This window comes from Alligator sinensis, unplaced genomic scaffold (assembly GCF_000455745.1).
Source record: "Alligator sinensis unplaced genomic scaffold, ASM45574v1 scaffold1849_1, whole genome shotgun sequence".
NCBI classification, from domain to species: domain Eukaryota; kingdom Metazoa; phylum Chordata; order Crocodylia; family Alligatoridae; genus Alligator; species Alligator sinensis.
The window spans coordinates 43067-61400 of NW_005843648.1; the positions used below are offsets into that span (position 1 = coordinate 43067).

An 18334-nucleotide genomic window follows, 5' to 3' on the forward strand; every position below is an offset into this window, starting at 1 on the left:
ACTCTTTCTTGTTTCTGCTGTGTGAATCTGCAAACGATTGTCTCATTACATCAGGATCTGTGAATTTCCAGCAGCTGTGAATGTAAAATAATTCTATACAACTCTGACAGTGGGGTATGGAAACATAATAAGTTATTACTTCTAGATGCTGTCAAGCATTCCCAAATGTGGAACATTTTTCAGCTACATATATTTTAAATCAACACTATGGTATAGTTCTACTGCAGAGCAGAGAAGTTGAAAGAAATGAAATATACTGTAACTTACGGGAAGGCGTCAGTGTGCTCTAACAGTTAACTCATGCCTCTGACTACAAGCTAGCCAGGATCCCAGGATCTCTTCCTGCGTTTGCCACTCACATATTTTGCAACCTGGGCCAAATCACTTAGGACCAGATTCTGATATCCTTATGCTATAGAAATAGGAAAATGGGTTTTACCATTTTGGAATATTAATGGACTTACTATGAGAAACCCCATGGGACTCCAGTGGAATGAAAATGCTGCTCAGTATGAGTAAAGCAGTAAGGCCCAGCTCCTGACATCTCTAATTTCTCAGTTTACTCATCTGTAAAAACCCATCTAGTACTATTTGCTAGTCTTTTGGAGATAGTGTGAGGCTTAATTAATTTTTATAAAGTATTTAAGTTAAGAGATGCTGTAATTTTCACAGTAGTGTGTTGCTGTTGGAAACACAAGAATGCCAGACAAGACAGCATGCAAGTACAGTGAAACCTGTCTCAGATGGAATCACGGGGGACCAGGAAAAAGTTCCAGCTTAAATAGTTTTTTATCTTATAGGGAGAGTTTCCCAGCCCTGGTGCTCTCTGCTTCCTCTTTCTGCTCCATGCTTTCTGCTGTGTCCCAGCCTCTCTGCTCCATGATTTCTTCCTGTCTCTCAGCTTCCAACCCAGCCCTTTGGCCCCCTGCTTACACTATGTATGCAAACACCTGATAGGTAATTATTTTCCATGATATACAGGGTGATTCCACAAATAGGCCCCACATTTCCTTTCCATTTCTTCATTGGCTGTTTTCCATTTTATATACACTAACATTACTTAATTCCCTGTAAGGCATACTGCGACTGTAGAAACTTTCCAGCTTGAGCAGGTTTCCAGCTTTTACAGATTCCATCTTAGACAGGTTTCAATTTATTTGGAGTTGAGTATTATACTAGGCAGACTACATTCTGATTTTCAAGTAAGGAGAAGAGTCTCTTATTCTAAGATGGCAAATGCAACATTGATTAAAAGAAATTCACTTCAATTGGATAAACTAAAAACTTTTAAAGAATATCAAGAAGAGAGGAAAAAAACCCCTCCAGTTGATGTGTTGCTGTGCTGGGAAGAACAGTGTAAAAAGAAACTGGCTATAGAGAGAACGTTATTTAAAGAGGCTGTTTTGATAGGTGGAAAACTAGTACAGTAAAAGCCCTGGTTTCCGGCATTCTATTAACTGGAATTCCCTGCCGGCCGGCTGGATGCAGGAGAACGGTAGGGGAAGCTCGCACCTGGTGGCCACTACCACCATCCACCACTCTGCACTGCCGCCGCTCTGCATCCAGCTGAAATGTCCACTCTGCGCTGCTGCTGCTCCGCATCTGGCCGCGACTCCCCCCCACCCCCAACTCTGCATCCAGCCAAAAACTGTCAGCCTCAGGTAGCTGGAAATTTTAGATACCTGGCACCCCCCCATTCCCCACTCATGCCAGATAACAGGGCTTTTACTGTACAACATTGCCTAGTGGGGTGATAATTTTTTCACAGGACCTTGGCAGAGTAATTTCTTTGTCCTTGTTTGTTTCTAAGTCTTAGAAGCGAATTCCCCTCCCCCCCCTCCCAAAAAAACCCCCAAACCAAAAACCAAACCAAACAAAACAATGCAGTCCCTCTTTCCTGGCTATACAGAGCTGATTAAACTGAAGCTATCTTTTAGACACTGTGCTAGATGCATCTCCCAACCAACTGACACCACTGGAGAAACACCTCTGTTTAATAGACGTTGGATATTTTGTTAATACCAGTTGCCCACCGCTTTTGAGGCCTGAGAGAAATGTGGACGTCATTATATCACTTGATTACAGTTTGGGCGGGTTCTTCAAGGTGAGAACATTCATATCCTCTATTGCTTGTTGTCCTAGTAAGCACCTTTTTCAGACAAAGCTGTTTAGAGACTCATCCAGTGTCTGCCTTAACTCTGGGCTATTGACTTTTCTGTGGCTCTCAGTCTCTGATGCCTTTTTTTTCTGAGATCCATTAAGTCTTAGGTTTGTCATATTTCAGAACAAGAAATGTTTTGGAGCCTAGAAAAGTGTTTATGATAAGAAAGCCATGTTCCAGCAAGATCTACTGAAATACCAATAAATGCCAAGATCTACCAAAATGCCAATAAAAATTACATTGAAGAGATTTAATATTTTAATGAGGTTTACCCATCCTTATTTGCAATGAGGTCTAGAGCCACAAAAGGAATTCAGTTCCCTGTATTATGTTCGGGAAGAAGAAGGCTTCTAAGCCAGAATGCTTTGTGGGGAGCTACCTAAACGAGTCAATAAAAAAAAGGTGGCGGGCATGATGTGCCCTGGTCCTCTCTGAGACCTCGGCTCTGTACTCAGGACTGCAGGGTGGCACCTCCCTTCACCAGGAATTCATAGGCTTGAAATCTCTCCTGGAATTAAACACCCAAGCCCCTTAGGACACAAAATGAGGAAGGATCTTGTGTTATCCCATAGCTAGAGGGCTCCCTTAGACTGTGGAAAATGCCAGTGTGAGGAGATTCAAACCCACATCTTCTGCTTCCCGGGAGTGTCCTAAACAACAGGGCTCTCATTCTCTTCTGTTGAAGCTGTTCCAGTTTGCATAAAATAATTCAAGTGCATTGGGTTAGAGAGGGGGCAGTGGTGAAGGTAACTCTGGGTGTGTCTGCCTGTGATGGTATTGTGACGTAGTGTTTGTGTGTGTCTACACATGACCAGCAGCTACGTCACCGTAGTGGCGTGCTCCCCTGGGATAGTGTGCTGTTACGGTAAAATAGCTGCTAAAAATAACTGCGTGCCACATATACAATGCAGTACGGGCTATACCAATTAGATGCAAACCAAAGTACTTAATTGGAAGTACTAAATCATGGAGCAGTAACAATGTCACCATAGACGCACCCTTTAACACCTACTGGCTAAGGCACTCGTGTGGGAAGTGAGACCTGCGTTCTAGTCCCTGCTCCAGTGAATACTTACCATAGTTAATATTTCATTCCTTAATGGTGTTTTATTCAGGAGACATATAAATTATTTATTTCCTAGACAGCACTAGCTTTCAGTTCATATTAATTTTAATCTATAGGGCTTTTTGTGGAATAAGTTATATGCACTTTAAAGATTTATACCCCAGTCTTGTGTTTCCACTCAGCCACCAGGTTGGAAGTCAAACTAATACCAAATGCTTTGGAAATTTCCATCCCCAAGCATTAATAAGGCAGAGACTTTTATCCAGACATCTGATGTTGTTTGCCTCATATCCTGTGCTCTGTCTCATATCTAAAAATATAGATATTTTTAATGTAACTCAGTGTGAACTATTATTACTTCAGGAAATCTGCATTCCAGTCTTTTCTTTTGGATCTAATTGTTCTTAATCTGTGTCCATCCAGCAATTACAGAAGATAGAAAAATATTGCAAAGTCCAAAAAATCCCGTTCCCCAAAATTGAGGTGAGTGAGGAAGATCAGAAGAACCCGAAGGAGTGTTACATATTTTCAGATGCAGAGAACCCCAGAGCTCCCATACTGATCCATTTCCCTCTGGTGAATGACACGTTTAAGGAATACAAGGAACCAGGTAAATTCACATAGTTGTCATTCAGTGGCTGAATGAATACCTCCCTGTTTTAATGTCATTTACCGATGAACTATCACATAAAAGTGGTATTTAAGACAGCCCAGTTTGAACAGTTGAGCAGACCTGGGGATGCTGTTGATGGTGAATAGCAAAAGAGATCAGGGTAAATGATGGTCCATGGGGCAGATTCTAGCTTTTAAAACACAAACTGTGTTGTAGACAGCTTAAGGGCAGGGAGTGGGGGGAGAGCAGAGAGGCTAGGTACAGACATTCAAAAAGCTTGAGGAAGAATCACTCTAAGTTATGCGGTTTTTTGCAATTGGCATAGTTTAGATTGGAAGCGAACAGAACACACATTCACCCTTGGGCAGCAGGAGGGAAGGGTGTTTGCAAATCTTAGACTGGTTTAAAAATGGAAGAACCTGGTCTGTGTGTGCCAAACTTCTGTTCTGTTGCATATATGCTCTGCTTTTCAATCGCTTATGCCAGTAAAAGTGTAATGTCTGTACCTGGCCTGAGGGAAAAGACATTTTGGCTGGTTCAGGCAGAATTCTTCTTGAGACTAAGGGGAAGAACACAATCTAGTAGCAGCTCTGCCAACCCTTAAATAGGTACATATGCCCTAGGCCAGTTCCACTCATGCCCTGGCCTTTCTTCATCTACTTGGAAACTGGCAATGGGATTTGAACCAGTTGGGAAACAGAAGCTTTTCCCACAGGGGCCAACTGTAATCTTGGTGGTGAGAACTGTCAGGCAGTGCTTAGGGTATTGCTTGCCCCCAAGAAGATCATGAGACTGGCAGGTTTAGGGTAGAGTAGGCATGACCAGCACAATCCTGTCTAACAACTCAGTCAACGGTAGTAAGCTAGTGACTTGCAGGATTTTTTTATTCAAGTTATTCTAAAAATAACCAGAACAGTAAATCAGAAATCAGAGTTAATGTAGTGTTAAAGTTTTCAGAAATAAGGAGTTTAAAAATCAGGGGACATTTATACATGTATCTTTTTGTCCCGAGACATGCTGGAGATCCACTGCTTGCAGTTGTATAAGTGGTGAAATATGTGTCAGCACGCAGAAAATGGCAGTGGTGTGCTTTTGAACTAAAGCACCTCCAAGGTGTTTTAGTTCAAAAGTGCACCACTACTATTTTCTTTCCACTGACACTCATTTTGCTACTTATATAACTGTATGCGTTGCGGTGCCAGGTGCTTTTTTACACGCATAAAGAAACAAAGGGTATATATAAGTGTGGCTGTGTTGCCTGGTCTGTATAGCTCAGGTTGTAAACAGACATCCTTGGAGTGGGATCAGCTGTGCCAGGATGTGTCCCAGCATGGCTAATCTGTTTCTCTGGATGACAGACATAGATTCATAGATGCTAGGGCTGGAAGGGACCTCAGAAGATCATTGAGTCTAGCCCCCTGCCCTAGTGGCAGGAAGTCACCAGGGATCATAGGATCCCAGCAAAATAAATATCCAAATGTCTCTTGAAGGCGTTCAGAGTAGGCGCTTGACCCACCTCCAGTGGCAGCCTATTCCAAACCTTGGGGGCTCGGACAGTAAAGAAATTCTTCCTTATGTCCAGCCTGAAACGGTCATGGAGGAGTTTGTGACCATTCGACTTTGTCATCATTTGGGGCGCTCTGGTGAACAGACGTTCTCCCAGATCCTGGTGAGCACCCCTGATAAACTTATAGGTGGCCACCAGATCACACCTGAGCCTGTGCTTTTCCAGGCTGAAGAGTCCCAGGGCTCTCAGCCTCTCATCATAAGGTCTGTTTTCTTGACCTTTGATCATGCGCGTGGCTCTTCTCTGGACTCTCTCAAGCTTCTCCACATCCTTTTTAAATTGTGGAGCCTAAAACTGGATGCAGTACTCCAGCTGCGGCCTCACCAAGGCTGAGTACAACAGGAGAATGACATCCTAGGATTTACTTGAGAAACATCTGTGGATGTAAGCCAGCATTTTGCTTGCTTTACTAGCCGCAGCATCACACTGAAGGCTCATGTTCATCTTGTGGTCAATCATGACCCCCAAATCCCTTTCATCTGTAGTGCTAACCAGCATAGCACTGCCGAGCCTGTAAGTGTGCTGCAGGTTTTTCCTCCCAAGTTGGAGAACCTTGCATTTTTCGGTGTTGAACATCATCAGGTTCTCATCCGCCCAATTCCTGAGCCTGTCAAGGTCAGCCTGGATCACCCTCCTGTCCTCAGGTGTGGATGGTTTACCCCTAAGTTTGGTATCATTGGCAAATTTGGCCAGTCTGCTTCTGACACCAGTGTCCACATCATTAATGAAGATGTTGAACAGTATGGGTCCAAGGACAGAGCCTTGGGGGACCCCACTGGTCACAGCACACCACGACAATTGTCTTCCATCAACCACCATCCTTTGGATCCTACCATGGAGCCAGTTCTTCAGCCAATGTGGTGAGGCCGAGGCCGAGGCTGCAGTTAGTTTTGCTAAGAGGTGATTATGGGATACCAGATTGAAGGCTTTTTTAAAGTCAAGATATACAATGTCAATCTCTTCTCCCTTGTCCAGGTGATAAGTCACCTGATCACAAAAGGAAATAAAATTGGTCAAGCAAGACCTACCCGCAACAAACCTGTGCTGGGTATCCCTCAGGATATTGCCATCAGCCAGTCTGTTAAGGATGGCCTCTTTGATAATTTTTTTCCAAGACCTTCCCTGGGATAGAGCTCAGGCTGATGGGCCTGTAGTTTGCCGGATCCACTTTCCTCCCTTTCTTGAAGATAGGCATGACATTGGCCTTCTTCCAATCTTCGGGCACTTCACCAGAGCGCCAGGAGTTCTTGAAGATCTGTGCCAGGGGCTGCGCTATGATGCTAGCCAGCTCCTTGAGTATCCTGGGGTGTAAACTGTCAGGGCTGGCTGACGTGAAGGTGTCCAGCCTCTCAAGGTGTTTTCACAAGGTCAGCATTTATGGAGGTCCCTCACCCAGGACCTCCCTGTCCCATAGTGGGCGGGGGGATCCCATGGGACTGGTGAAAAACTGACACAAAGTACCCATTTAGCAAGTTTGCTTTTTTCTGGGCATCAGTTGTCAGTTGTCCCATCTGGTTTAGCAGGGGTCCAACATTGCCCTTGTTTTTCCTTCGGCTCCCCACATATCTAAAAAGGACTTTTTATTGTCCTTGATATTTGTAGCTAGTTGGAGTTCCATTGCAGCCTTGGCTTTCCTGGTTTGCTCTCTGCCGGTCCAGACCTTTGCAGAGTTTTTCTTCTTGGTGGTGGATCCAGTCCTCCATCCTTTGTAGGTCTTTCTTTTAAGATGCAGGAGGTCTGCTAGTTCCCTGGACAGCCAAGGGGGCTGCTGTGCCCTTTTGCTGCCTTCCCTCCGAGATGGGATTGACTTTGCTTGTGCATCCAGGATTGCTCCCTTGAGGAGCAACCACCTATCCTGCACTGCCCTCCCCTTTTGGTTGTGGACCTTTAGGGCCTCACTGACAAGCCTCCTTAGCTTGTCAAAGTCAGCTTTCCTGAAGTCAAGAACTTCTGTATTACTGACTGACTTGCCAGCTTTACGGCGGATGGTGAAGGTGATCAGGAGATCAGGATGGTGAAGGTGACTAGCTTTATGGCAGATGGTGAAGGTGACATTGCCTGTTACCCCACAGGATTAGGCCCCTGTTGCTTCTGGGGCTTTGGGGCTTGATCCTGCAGGCCAGCTGCAAACAGGGGGACCCCAGGACCCTCCACTTGTAGATGTGTGCCCCAAGATGGAGCACACCAGCATGATACATGTGCCCAGGGATCCCTGGCAGGGGATGTCTAGGGTGCACCTTTGTAAGCAGGGAGGCACTGCTGGGGCCCAGTCCTACACACCCTAGAAATTCTTTCCTGCCATAAAGCAAACAGATGTTCACTGCAAAAAAGCAGCACCAATTTTTACCACCTCTTGCTGTGGCGAAAGTTTTGCTCATTTTTATGGCAGCACAAAGGCAATATCTGTGCTTGCCACTTTATTGGCACATATTATAAGTTAAGATTTCTATTTACTTAACAAGCAAATAGTGAAGAGATAATACCCTTGCTCAATTTGGCCAAAGGAATCACTTCTTTAGTGCCTTGGTGATGACTAGTGTAATTATTTAAAGATTAACTCATTCAGAGAGGCATTGTCTTCTGTAAACAGCAACCCATTTGGTTAGATGATAGCATCTGATGAAGTAGGTTGTTGCTTACAAACACTCATACCTCTCTGAACGAGCGAGTCTGTAAGGGACAACCCTGTCCTACTTTTTGCCTGACTTCAGACTAACACAGCTAACATTGTGCCTATGGGAATCATAGAGGCCAGCAGGAACTATTATGTTATTCAATGGAAAGCACCTCCTACTGTATATTCTTCAAAGTGCAAGTGGCTTAAATTCTGTTCATTGCCTCTTGAGTATCTACCTGTGGCATAGCCTGACTTTATCAGACAGCAGATTTTGACTTGTGGGACCTAATTTTTGTAGCAGTGTTGAGCACCAGTAGCCCCCACTAGTTTCTACATGTGGCATCTTTGAGAAGTAGGTCAATAGTGTTTGTTTAGGAGAGGACTATTCACCTAAATCTGCCCTCAAACTCGAGTCAATCTAGAGTAGCTACTAGAATGAGTGGAATTACTTCAAATTTATGGCTGTTTATTTGAGAGAAAAAAATTGGCCAACTGTCTGGCTGTATTTGTTCCTCCTTTCATTTTGTATTTTTCATCAAGTTTAAATCCAGCTTTTAAAAAGTATTGGTTGTAACCATGTTGATCTAAGGACATAGGCAGACAAGGTTAAGATATCAGATTTACCCAAAGAACCCTGTCAGCTTTTAAAAAAGGAGACTTTTTTCTTTAAACACTGATCAAAGAACTTCAAGTCCTTGTAGGTCTACAGGACATCAGTAGAGTTAGGCAGAATCCCCTTTGGCGCATCAGATTGCTCCATTTATCTTAGGCACATCTAATGATTAGCAAAATGTAATAGAAAAATGTTCCTTGCTTTTACCACTGAAAACCTATATCTCCCAGGTTCAAACTGTTCTAAGCCTTTTTAATTCAAAATTCAGTCCACAATGGTGACTTTTTCTTTCTTTGCAGGGGTGAAGCGCAATTTCTGTGAAATGCAAGAGGGCAAGGTAAATTTGGACAACTGCAAGTCACCATACTATCTTACAAAATTACAGTATTCTTCTGAAAATTTTGACAAACTCGTGAATCTGAGCAGCTACAATATCCTCAATAACAAAGACCTGATTCTGCAGTATATCCAGAGTGCCACGGAAAAGAAGAGAAAGAGCAGGAGAGGAGGTCTACCCAGCACTTCTAGGGCTGAATATGTGTAGGCGGTATTTCTACATTGTCTGTGAACTAGAGGCTATGATGTTTGGACAATATTTGTGTTACAGGAAGCCCAGCTGATGAGCCATTGCACTATATGAAGTGAAATTTTGCCTGTGTACTTCTTGCCTTGCCTATTTTAACTTACTTTAGCATTAGAAAGGGTTATTAAAAGAAAAATACAATTTGGTGTCCTCAGACTGTGATCTTATTAACTAACAGGGTGGGCCCTGGTCAGCAGTTAGCAGGAGCCCTGCAAAGAAATCCCAAGTGAGTGATTCAGGAAATCATAAAAGCATAGGGTTTCAAGGGACCCAAAGAGTCATCTGGTCCAACTCCCTGCATAAATGCAGGAAATATGCTAATGCTGGTTCAGTAAATACTGAGCTAATGGCTCAACATGGCTGATGCCTAACAAAGAAGCCCTAACCTCTTGCAGTCGGTAATGTCCTGATTTAAAAACATAAGAACTGCCATTTACTGGGTTAGACTATAGGTCAGGGTTGGGCAATGATTTTGGCTGGTGGGCCACTTAATGAGTTTTGGTGTGCTGTCGAGGGCTGCACACACACAATCTTTTAGAAGATATAATTTTAACAAATTATAGATAAAAAAAGGAAATATACTAAAACTCAAACACCTACTACAACATATTTTAATTTTATTTTATAGAAGAATTTTTGTCTTGATTTATGTTTTTTTGAGTAGTGTGTATAGAGGTGACTGCATAATAGCTCAACATAAAGTCTTACTGTTGTGTGTGTAGATGTGTGGGAGAGGGGTGTGTGTGGGGGGGATAGGGGGCGTGAGGGGGAGAGTGGGTGTGTGTGGGAGGCTGCCTGCACACAAGGTCCTGGGAACCAGCTGGGGTAGAGGTGGGAGAGCAGGGTTGTGCGTGCAGCAGAGCTTGCCTGCGTGGTGCAGGTGCAGTCCATGCCACACATCTGGCCTGCAGTTACCCCCATGGAACTCCACATGGGGCTGAGCTCTGCCTGCTCCTGGCCAAGGCAGTCTGTGCCATGTTCCCGCCTGCCCCTGCCTGGGCCTAAGCTACCACACACAGGGCTGCTGCTGCAGTTGCTTGTGTGCTGCTCAGCTTCCTGTGCTTCCAGTGGCTTCTCTTCCTTCTGCTCTGCTGTGTTGCTCCAGACAGCAGGTAGTGTAGAAAAGGGCTGTGGCCTTAGGGACACATGCCCAGCACCATATACCCGGCCAGGTGAGGGAGAAACTGCAGCTGGGTGGCTCCTGCCCCAGCATGTGGGGCTCCAGCTGCAGCTTCAGTTCCAGTTCCCAGCTGTCTTCTACCTACTCCACTACCTGCAGGTGACTACTTATCATGCCAGGTGGCTAGAGTGGGTAGAAGGCAGCTGGTAGCAATGCAGTTAGTTGGTGGGTGCCAGCCTGAAGGCCAGAACCAATCAGTTGGTGGGTTGGATCTGTCCCGTGGGCTGTATTTTGCCCAACCCTACCATAGGTCCATCTTGTCCAGTATCTTGTGGCACACAGTGACAGAGCGGATGCCAAAAAGGAGAATGAACTGGGTATGAAGAGGGTGTTTTTCCACTGTTCCACTCTCACTTGCAGCCTGAAGCATTTAAGGTCTAGGAAGTTCTGATTCAGAGGCTGTACCTCTAAACTCCCATGCTCAAGGGCTCCTGATGCACCTTCGGTCCAAGAATTTGCCCAATCTCTTTTTGAACCTGGTTAAACTCAGTTTTCATGACATCTTGTGGCAATGAGTTCTGTACTTTAATTACATGCTATGTGAAAAAGCATCTCATTGCCACAAGATATTTTTCAGCTTGTGAAAGATGAAACAATCTAGACATGAGGGCTGATTTTCAGAGGGGCTGAGAGCCTCTGAAAGTTAATGGAATCCCAACACTGAAAATCAGGCAATATGGGAGGTGAATATTGTGGCCAATTTCTAATTTGGGTAGCTACACTCTGCCTACCAATATTCCCCTTGAGATTTAGCAGAGAGATTACAGTACTCCTCCTTTCCATTCGCTGAAACAGTCGGGCATAGAAATGCTGTCACATTTCATCCCCAAGGTTCCATTCCATTGGTTCCATTTCAGCGGTGAATGAAATGAGCTGTGACGAGTGAGTACAATTACTTGGAGCTCTTCCAGAAGAAGTATGCAATATTGACTGAGTGATAAAAATGGATGTGAATGCTTTTATTGACTTATTTATATGGGGCATTTATTTGGAATTTACTGGGTCAAGCCGAGTCCTGAAATAAGGCCTGAAATTACAGTATAACATCATCAACTTAACAAGAGCCAGGTCATCTGAACACACAACAAAATTTTTACATATTTAATATTTACAGTGACTGAGACATAAACTAATGTTCTTTCTTTTCTATGCAAACTCAGCTTGGTTTCATATCACAACATTGAGAAAACAGTAGTGCCATTTTCACACATAGGAAGTGTTTCCTCTACAAAGGCACTAACTATAACATGATGTGCCAGGCATTTTTAATAGGTGCTATGGAGAAATGCTTAGTATAACAAAAAATAAAAGAGGAAAATTCTTCTTCACACCTCTTTGCTGAAGAAAACATACAGAACGTGAAATCTGGTTTTCATTTACCCATGAATGCACTGAAAGATGTTACCTTGAACTGGGGGAGTGGGGAGGAGGACAGACTTTATAGCTTGTGCTTTAATAATGTTCCTCAAAAAAGATATTATGGATGATTTCTGAACAGAACTTAAAACATTAAGCTGGTGTAAGGCAGCGTAGCTGAATGCTGCCCCAAAGATGCAGTGCAGACTTGCCTTGGCCAGCAGAACCTTCCCCCCTTATAGCTCACAGTACATAAGCATCTTGATAGTATCACAAGGTGTCCTGGAGCACTAGGGGAGATTTACTCATGTCCATGACATTGCTGGATAGCTTGGCAGGGAGCACAGCACCAGGGTTTTCCACAGCTCCAGAATTATCTCCCAGAAAGTGGGGAGCAGCATTTGCCATCAGAGCTCTCAGCATGGAAACTCCAGTTCCTTCCAATTTTCTTCTGGTTCAGAGCACCTGGATGCTAGGAAATGACTGGTTATTGTTTAATTATCTCTAGGATGATGGTGGAACATGTCTTTGGGCACCTCAAAAGCACATAAAGCTTCCTCCCCTTCTTGAAGATAGGCACCACATTGGTTTTTCCAGTTTTCAGGCACTTTACCAGAGCGCCATGAGTTCTCGATGATCCGTGCCAGGGGCTGAGCTATAATGCTAGCCAGCTCTTTGAGTACCCTGGGGTGTAACCTGTCAGGGCCAGCTGACTTGAAGGTGTCCAGCCTCTTAAGGTGTTCCTTCACAAGGTCAGCAATGATGGAGGGTAAGGAATCATCCTCACCCAGGCGTTCCTGTCCTGTAATGGGCAGTGGCATCCCTTGGAACTGGTGAAAAACCGATGCAAAATACCCATTTAGCAAGTTGGCTTTTTCCTGGACATTGATTGTCAGTTGTCCCATCTGGTTTAGCAGGGGTCCGATGTTGCCCTTGCTTTTCCTCCAGCTCCCCACATATCTAAAAAAGGACTTTTTATTTTCCTTGATACTTGTAGCTAGTTGGAGTTCAGTCGCTTGGCTTTCCTGGTTTGCTCCCTGCAGGTCCGGACCAGTGCAGAATGTTCCTTCTCCTGCCTCCTGGGTGAATGCTCCTAAGCAAAAAGTCACCATCACCATATTTGCTTCCAGCCATCTCTTAAGAAAAGAAAGTGAGGCAGTTACCCATATGCAAGGGGTTGGCTAAGTCTAGGTAAGGGTTTCAGGCTGTGAATCCCATAATAAGGCTGCAGGTAACCCCCTAAACCAAAAGGCAGGACTTCAGGCACATCCTTCTCTCCAGCATTTTTTATGGTCTATTTCAGGTATTTCCCTGTGAAGTGATCTGGCTGTGGTACACCCTACTTCTAGGCATCTAACTTCTCCCATTCACTGTTTAGGGAACACAGGTCACATCTATGCAAGATATTGACTGTGTAGTCATTACTATTACTGTGTAGTCGTTTAGGACTCCTATAAACAAATAGTAGCACTGAAGGATGTCTTTTTCATGATACTACTGCAGTGACATACCGTGGGTCTCTGGCAGACAGGGGCCAATGCTTGCATTTGTGCCCCCCACTTCTCCCCCCGTCCTTCTCATAGCAATACGTAGTCATGTCACGCAATAAGAAGTCTGAAGAGCCCAGCTGGTGCCCCCTCGCCCCCATCCTGCCCCATCCCTTGTTGGTGCGCCACTGCGCTACTGTGCAGTAGTTTAACAGTACTGCACAGTAGCATCATGGGTTTTGTCGCGTGATGCTACTGCGCAGTAGGCTTGTGAGAAGTATTCAGTTTGGATTTGGATTTGTCTGATTCAGAGGACAGTGATTCAATTCAGAGGTTCGGATCACTGTCCTGAATTGATGCTGCCAAATTGGCTTCAGAAGATTCGGTGCCAATTTGGAGAGATTCAGAGATTCAGCCATAGACTATAATTGGGACTCACTGAAATACCTATAACTTTGTCATTTTGTAGCTGATTAGGATTAAAATTGCAGGAATAATAGCCTCTTCTGAGTGCATGAAGACTGCCAAGTTTCAAGGAGAGAGATACGGGTTTCTGGGAAACTGTACCTCAAACTGCTGAAAGCTAAACTCATATCATGTGTGTGTGTTAGGGCAGATTTGGATGAAAACAGCAGGGATGGTAGCCCCACCTCCCTGCTAAGTTTTAAGGAGATAGGTGCAGGGGTTTCTGGGAAACTGCTCCTCAGGCTGCTGACAAGCAAAACTCATGATATGGGTGACACTGTATGTGTTAAGGGGTGCCCTCACTGGCACTGGAGCCTCTACATGACACCATAGTGTGCCCCAATGTGGGCGCCTCCTTCCCTACAGCCTCAGTCTGGCCCACCACTTCAAATTACAACAGGTAAGCAGTGCACTGCAGCACAGTAGCACCAGGAGCATCTCAGGCAGACAAACTGTCACAGAGCCTTTCTTTCCCTTCCTACAGGAGCTTCTTTTCCAGCACCGGCCAGAGAGCTCTCCCTGCCAGCCCCAGGCCTGGGGCTTAGATGTGCCCAGGGCCCTGTGTCCTTCCAGTCAGCTGTAACCTGGGCGGTACTCCAAAAGGTACCCCCTCTCCAATTGAAGGGATCAGAGCAGGTGCACAAGCATTATGGGAGGTGCAGGGACTCTCCTCCCCCTATAGAGCAGAGCCAGACCACCACTGGGGACTTAACCGTATACCTTTTAATGAGGGAACATAACAGGCATATCAGGGTGTATAGTGGACACCACAATGCCCCCAGGGGCAGGATTCAACAAAGGTTAGACACTTACAATCATTGGCAAAAGACAGGGTTAACAAAATATAAAACACAAAACACAAACAACAGAGCAAACAATACTGGCTGGGGAAATATAAAAAGGCACAAAATACAAAATGTCAAAGGACAAAGAAATATAGGGCCTGGGTCACTAGAGGAGGAGAAAGGTGGGAAAACACAGTGGCTCCTGTAAGAAGAATTTCTCCTTGTTAGCTTAGTCACCCCAAGTCATCAAAGCTGGGACTTGAACTCATATCTCCTACACGGTAGGCAAGAACACTGCCACACAGCCGCCCCTACTCCAAGCTCCTAGGGGTCTTGACCTTCCTGGAGCCCCGGCCTCACGTCAAACTGCCCGGCCTCTGATTGGAGGAGCTGGAAGCCAAGCTGGGACCCCTCAGGTCGCTGCTCAGATCCTCCTGCTGGCCACAGCCTCTTGTAGGGGATCCTGGAGCCCAGCAGGATGCCTCTCTTGCCGGCCACACGCTGCACTGCTGAGGGTCCCACTGCTGCCTGCAGGTCCTGCTCCTTCAGGCTTTTCTGGGGCAACTGCTCCCACCCTGCTGGCTCAGCTCTTGCCAGCTCTTTGAAGCTCCTTCCTCGTGGTCCCTTGCTGGTCTCCTCCTGAGTCAGCTGTGCTGCCCCTTTTATCCCCCTCCACGTGACCAAGGGGCCAATCAGGGGACATGAGGGGTGAATCTCTGGACCTGATTGGTGAGGAAAGGGAATCCCAAGTCCTCCAATCATCTTTTACCCCTTCAAAACCCCTGGGCCAAATCATTACCAGATTGGTGAGGAAACAGAATCCCAAGTCCTCCAATCATCTTTTGCCCTTTCAAAACCCCTGGGCTAGGTCACTGCCAGCTAGGCCATCACACAGTTATGCAAGGACAGGTGCTAGGGGTGCTAGTCTAAGGACATGACACTGGCTGACAAGGTCCTTTGGATCCATCTGGTATCTTTCAGTAGACCAACTGAATAGTTACAGAAATATATCTTAGCAAGCTTTTGGGCTGAAAAACCCTTTGTCAAGCTGAGGAAGCACCTGCAGTTGGTGCGTGTGTGTGCTGTTCCTGGATGGAAGGAATAGTAAAGCAGCCCAAGGCTGGCATGCAATGCAGGCAAGAAAGCCAGTCACTGTCACTCAACTCTGTTAAGAGGGCGCTGATCCCAATCTGCCCAAGCAAGGGAGCTTCCCCAAGCAAGGCTGTTGCTTCACCAGCCTCTTGAGCATCAGGTATGTGGAGCTCTACTGAGTCTCTACATCCTGCATGATTTTGTGCTGCAGGATGCTCAGCTCTGCCTGTTTCTCCTGCAGCATCTTGCCCCCCTTGATGCTGTGGTGGAAGTAGCCCACCACCTTCCTGCATTTGGAAATGAGCTGGGTGGTAGTGATGGTGCCATCACCAGCAGCCCTGTCCCTCTCCAAGGCATCCCTGACTATGAGGTGCAGCTTGTGTGCCACAGAGTGGATGCCAACCAAGTTGGCATCATGGATGGCCTTGACCATATTGGCCCTGTTGTCGGTGGCCATGAACCCCTGGGTGAGCTCACCCTGCCCAACGAGCTACCACTGCACCATGTGGTTCATGATCTCCCTTGCCGTGTGGGACTCATCCATCACCTTGGCTGGAAGGAGAGCCCACCAACGGCCTGACTGGTCACACCAGTGCCCTGTGATCTCTGCTTCGGCTGCTTCAGATGTCTGAGGTGAAGTGTAAGGCTACTTGCGGCCCTGCCTTGTGCAGCTCCTCCCTCAAGTACTCCCTGCATGCCTCATACAAGGAGGGCAGCACCGTCCTGCTAAAGGTGGTGCATGCGGGCACTTCGGAGGTTGGGGCCACAAGCGACACAAGCTGCCTAAAACCCTGGCTGCTCAACTAAGGAGAAGGGCTGGCCATCCAGAACAAGCATTTCCCCAATGCTCTGGGTGACTTTTGGCGCCCCGCTTTGTCTGCAGCTTTCCCCCACTGCTCCAGGATGGCCTGCCTCTGCTTTGCGGGGATGGGGGCTTTGCAGTGAGCAGGGAACTTCCCTTTGGGCATGCTTCCACTAACGCCAGGCTGAGAAGGAAGAAGGGCAAGGGGGTGATGCCTCCTCAGATGCAGCAGCATCACCGTGGTGGTGAAGTGTTTCACCTCCTCGCCCTGGCTGATCTACCTTCAGCAGCGCTGGCAAGCAGCATACTTCGGATCATCTGCCACCTCAAAATGATCCCACACTACACTACTCCCCCCCTTCTGGGTTGAGGATGGGAATCTTGCCTTATCCCCCTCCTCAGCAGGCAGAGGCACAACAGGAGGAGCTGACTCAGCTGAGCCACTTTCCTCCACAACCTCCTCTGAGGTGCCTTCCTGACAAGGAGACCTCAGACTAGGGGAACTTTGAGGGGTGTGGAGCACAAACTCACATTCCCCCTCGGTCCCCAGAATTTCTTTAGCTAGGGTGTTCAGGTCCCCTGGTTCCAGATCCAGCTCTTCCTCTGGCAGTGGGAGGCTCACGCTGGGAGATGAAATTGGGGTAGCAGAGACTGTCATTCTGCTGCTGGTGCCTATTTCTGGAGTTAGGGGAAGTGGCGCAGGTGCAGGGACAGGTATTGCTCCTACCTCCTTGCTTCCACTGGCAGCAGAAGACTCATGGCTGCTAGGAAAGAGGGTACATCTGTGTGGGGGAGGAGGACTTGCAGCTCTAGCTCTCCCCCTACCCATTCTCCCTCTCCTGCCAAAAGACCTGGCACTTGCCTTTCCAGCACACTTCATATTAATCTTTCCTGTGCTGGAAAATGTGCCTGTGTGTGTAACTAACTAATAACATAGTCGTCTTCTTCTTCTCTCATGTTTGACTGTGTCTGACTTCTTTTTGTGTTGCGTTTACTGTTGTGCGTGTAACTAAAATCTCTTCTTCAATGACTGTCTGACTTCTGTGTTGTGTTAATCTGAATCTCTATCTGACGTCTTCTTCTGTGTTGTCTTTAGTCTGCCTGCAACTATAACTAATAATAACTAAATATAACCTCTTCTTCTTCTTTTATGAGTGTCTGACTTCTGTGTTGTAATAATATCTGGCTTCTTCTATGATGTATGTCTGTGTAATGTATGTGCTCCCCTGCACAGTGATGGATCACACTGCCAGGGAAAAAACAGCTTAATTTTTTTAAAGTGTTGGAAAAAAACCCAACCAAGAACAATTATAAATTGAAAGAAATGGATTGGATAGGGATAAGTAGAGGGATTCTAGTTAGTAAGCTATATCCAATCCTGTCCAAGAACAGAAAGTAGCAGGGGACTGACTAGATAGGAAGCCAAGCCAGTCCAGTACCTTTCAGATATTGTTGCTCAGGCAGAAACATCTCACAAAAAGCACAGAAAGGCATCGGACAGAGGCTTATATGCTGTTTCTATGTTCCTCCCCCAGAGCACTGTGATTGGAAGGGGACTCAGGGGAAGATCACAGTCACTGGCCAGCTAGAGATGTCAGTCTTCCCCCCCCTGCTCCCCTCCCCTCTTCTCAGTTTCTGTTTCCCTGAAAGACTGCCGCCTTAATCTCCAAATCATTTCTGAATCGATTTGGAGCCTCCAAATTGATTCATAGGGGTTTTTTTCTTTTCCAAATTTGATTTAGATTTGGTGATTTGGTCTCCAACTCAGGCCGAATCTTCTCCAAATCGAATTGTGGACTGAAGCTTCACATACCCCTACTGTGCAGTAGTATCTGGCTACTGTGCAGTCAGTGACTCATATAGATGCGGCCACAGAAGTCTAAACAGCGTTTGTGAATTCCACTCTCAGAACCGGGCTCCTGGGATTTAGGTGCAGGGATGCCTCTT

At 46.1% G+C, this 18334-nt stretch overlaps 1 protein-coding gene and 1 long non-coding RNA gene across 2 annotated transcripts in view; one reads left to right on the plus strand and one right to left on the minus strand.

Moving 5' to 3' along the window:
- LOC102377714 (cytosolic phospholipase A2 beta-like) overlaps positions 1 to 9336 on the plus strand; it is a 49276-nt gene extending 39940 nt beyond the window's left edge. The window contains exons 18-20 of the mRNA XM_014527568.2: positions 1938 to 2104; positions 3651 to 3837; positions 8937 to 9336. Of these exons, the coding sequence (XP_014383054.1) occupies positions 1938 to 2104; positions 3651 to 3837; positions 8937 to 9181 (599 nt within the window). The 3' untranslated portion in view covers positions 9182 to 9336. The remainder of the gene's footprint in view (positions 1 to 1937; positions 2105 to 3650; positions 3838 to 8936) is intronic.
- A 3426-nt stretch (positions 9337 to 12762) lies between these two features.
- Positions 12763 to 18334, minus strand: part of LOC102377547 — a 14052-nt gene continuing 8480 nt past the window's right edge. Inside the window, exon 4 of the long non-coding RNA XR_003092394.1 lies at positions 12763 to 12892. This is a non-coding gene — a long non-coding RNA (uncharacterized LOC102377547). The remainder of the gene's footprint in view (positions 12893 to 18334) is intronic.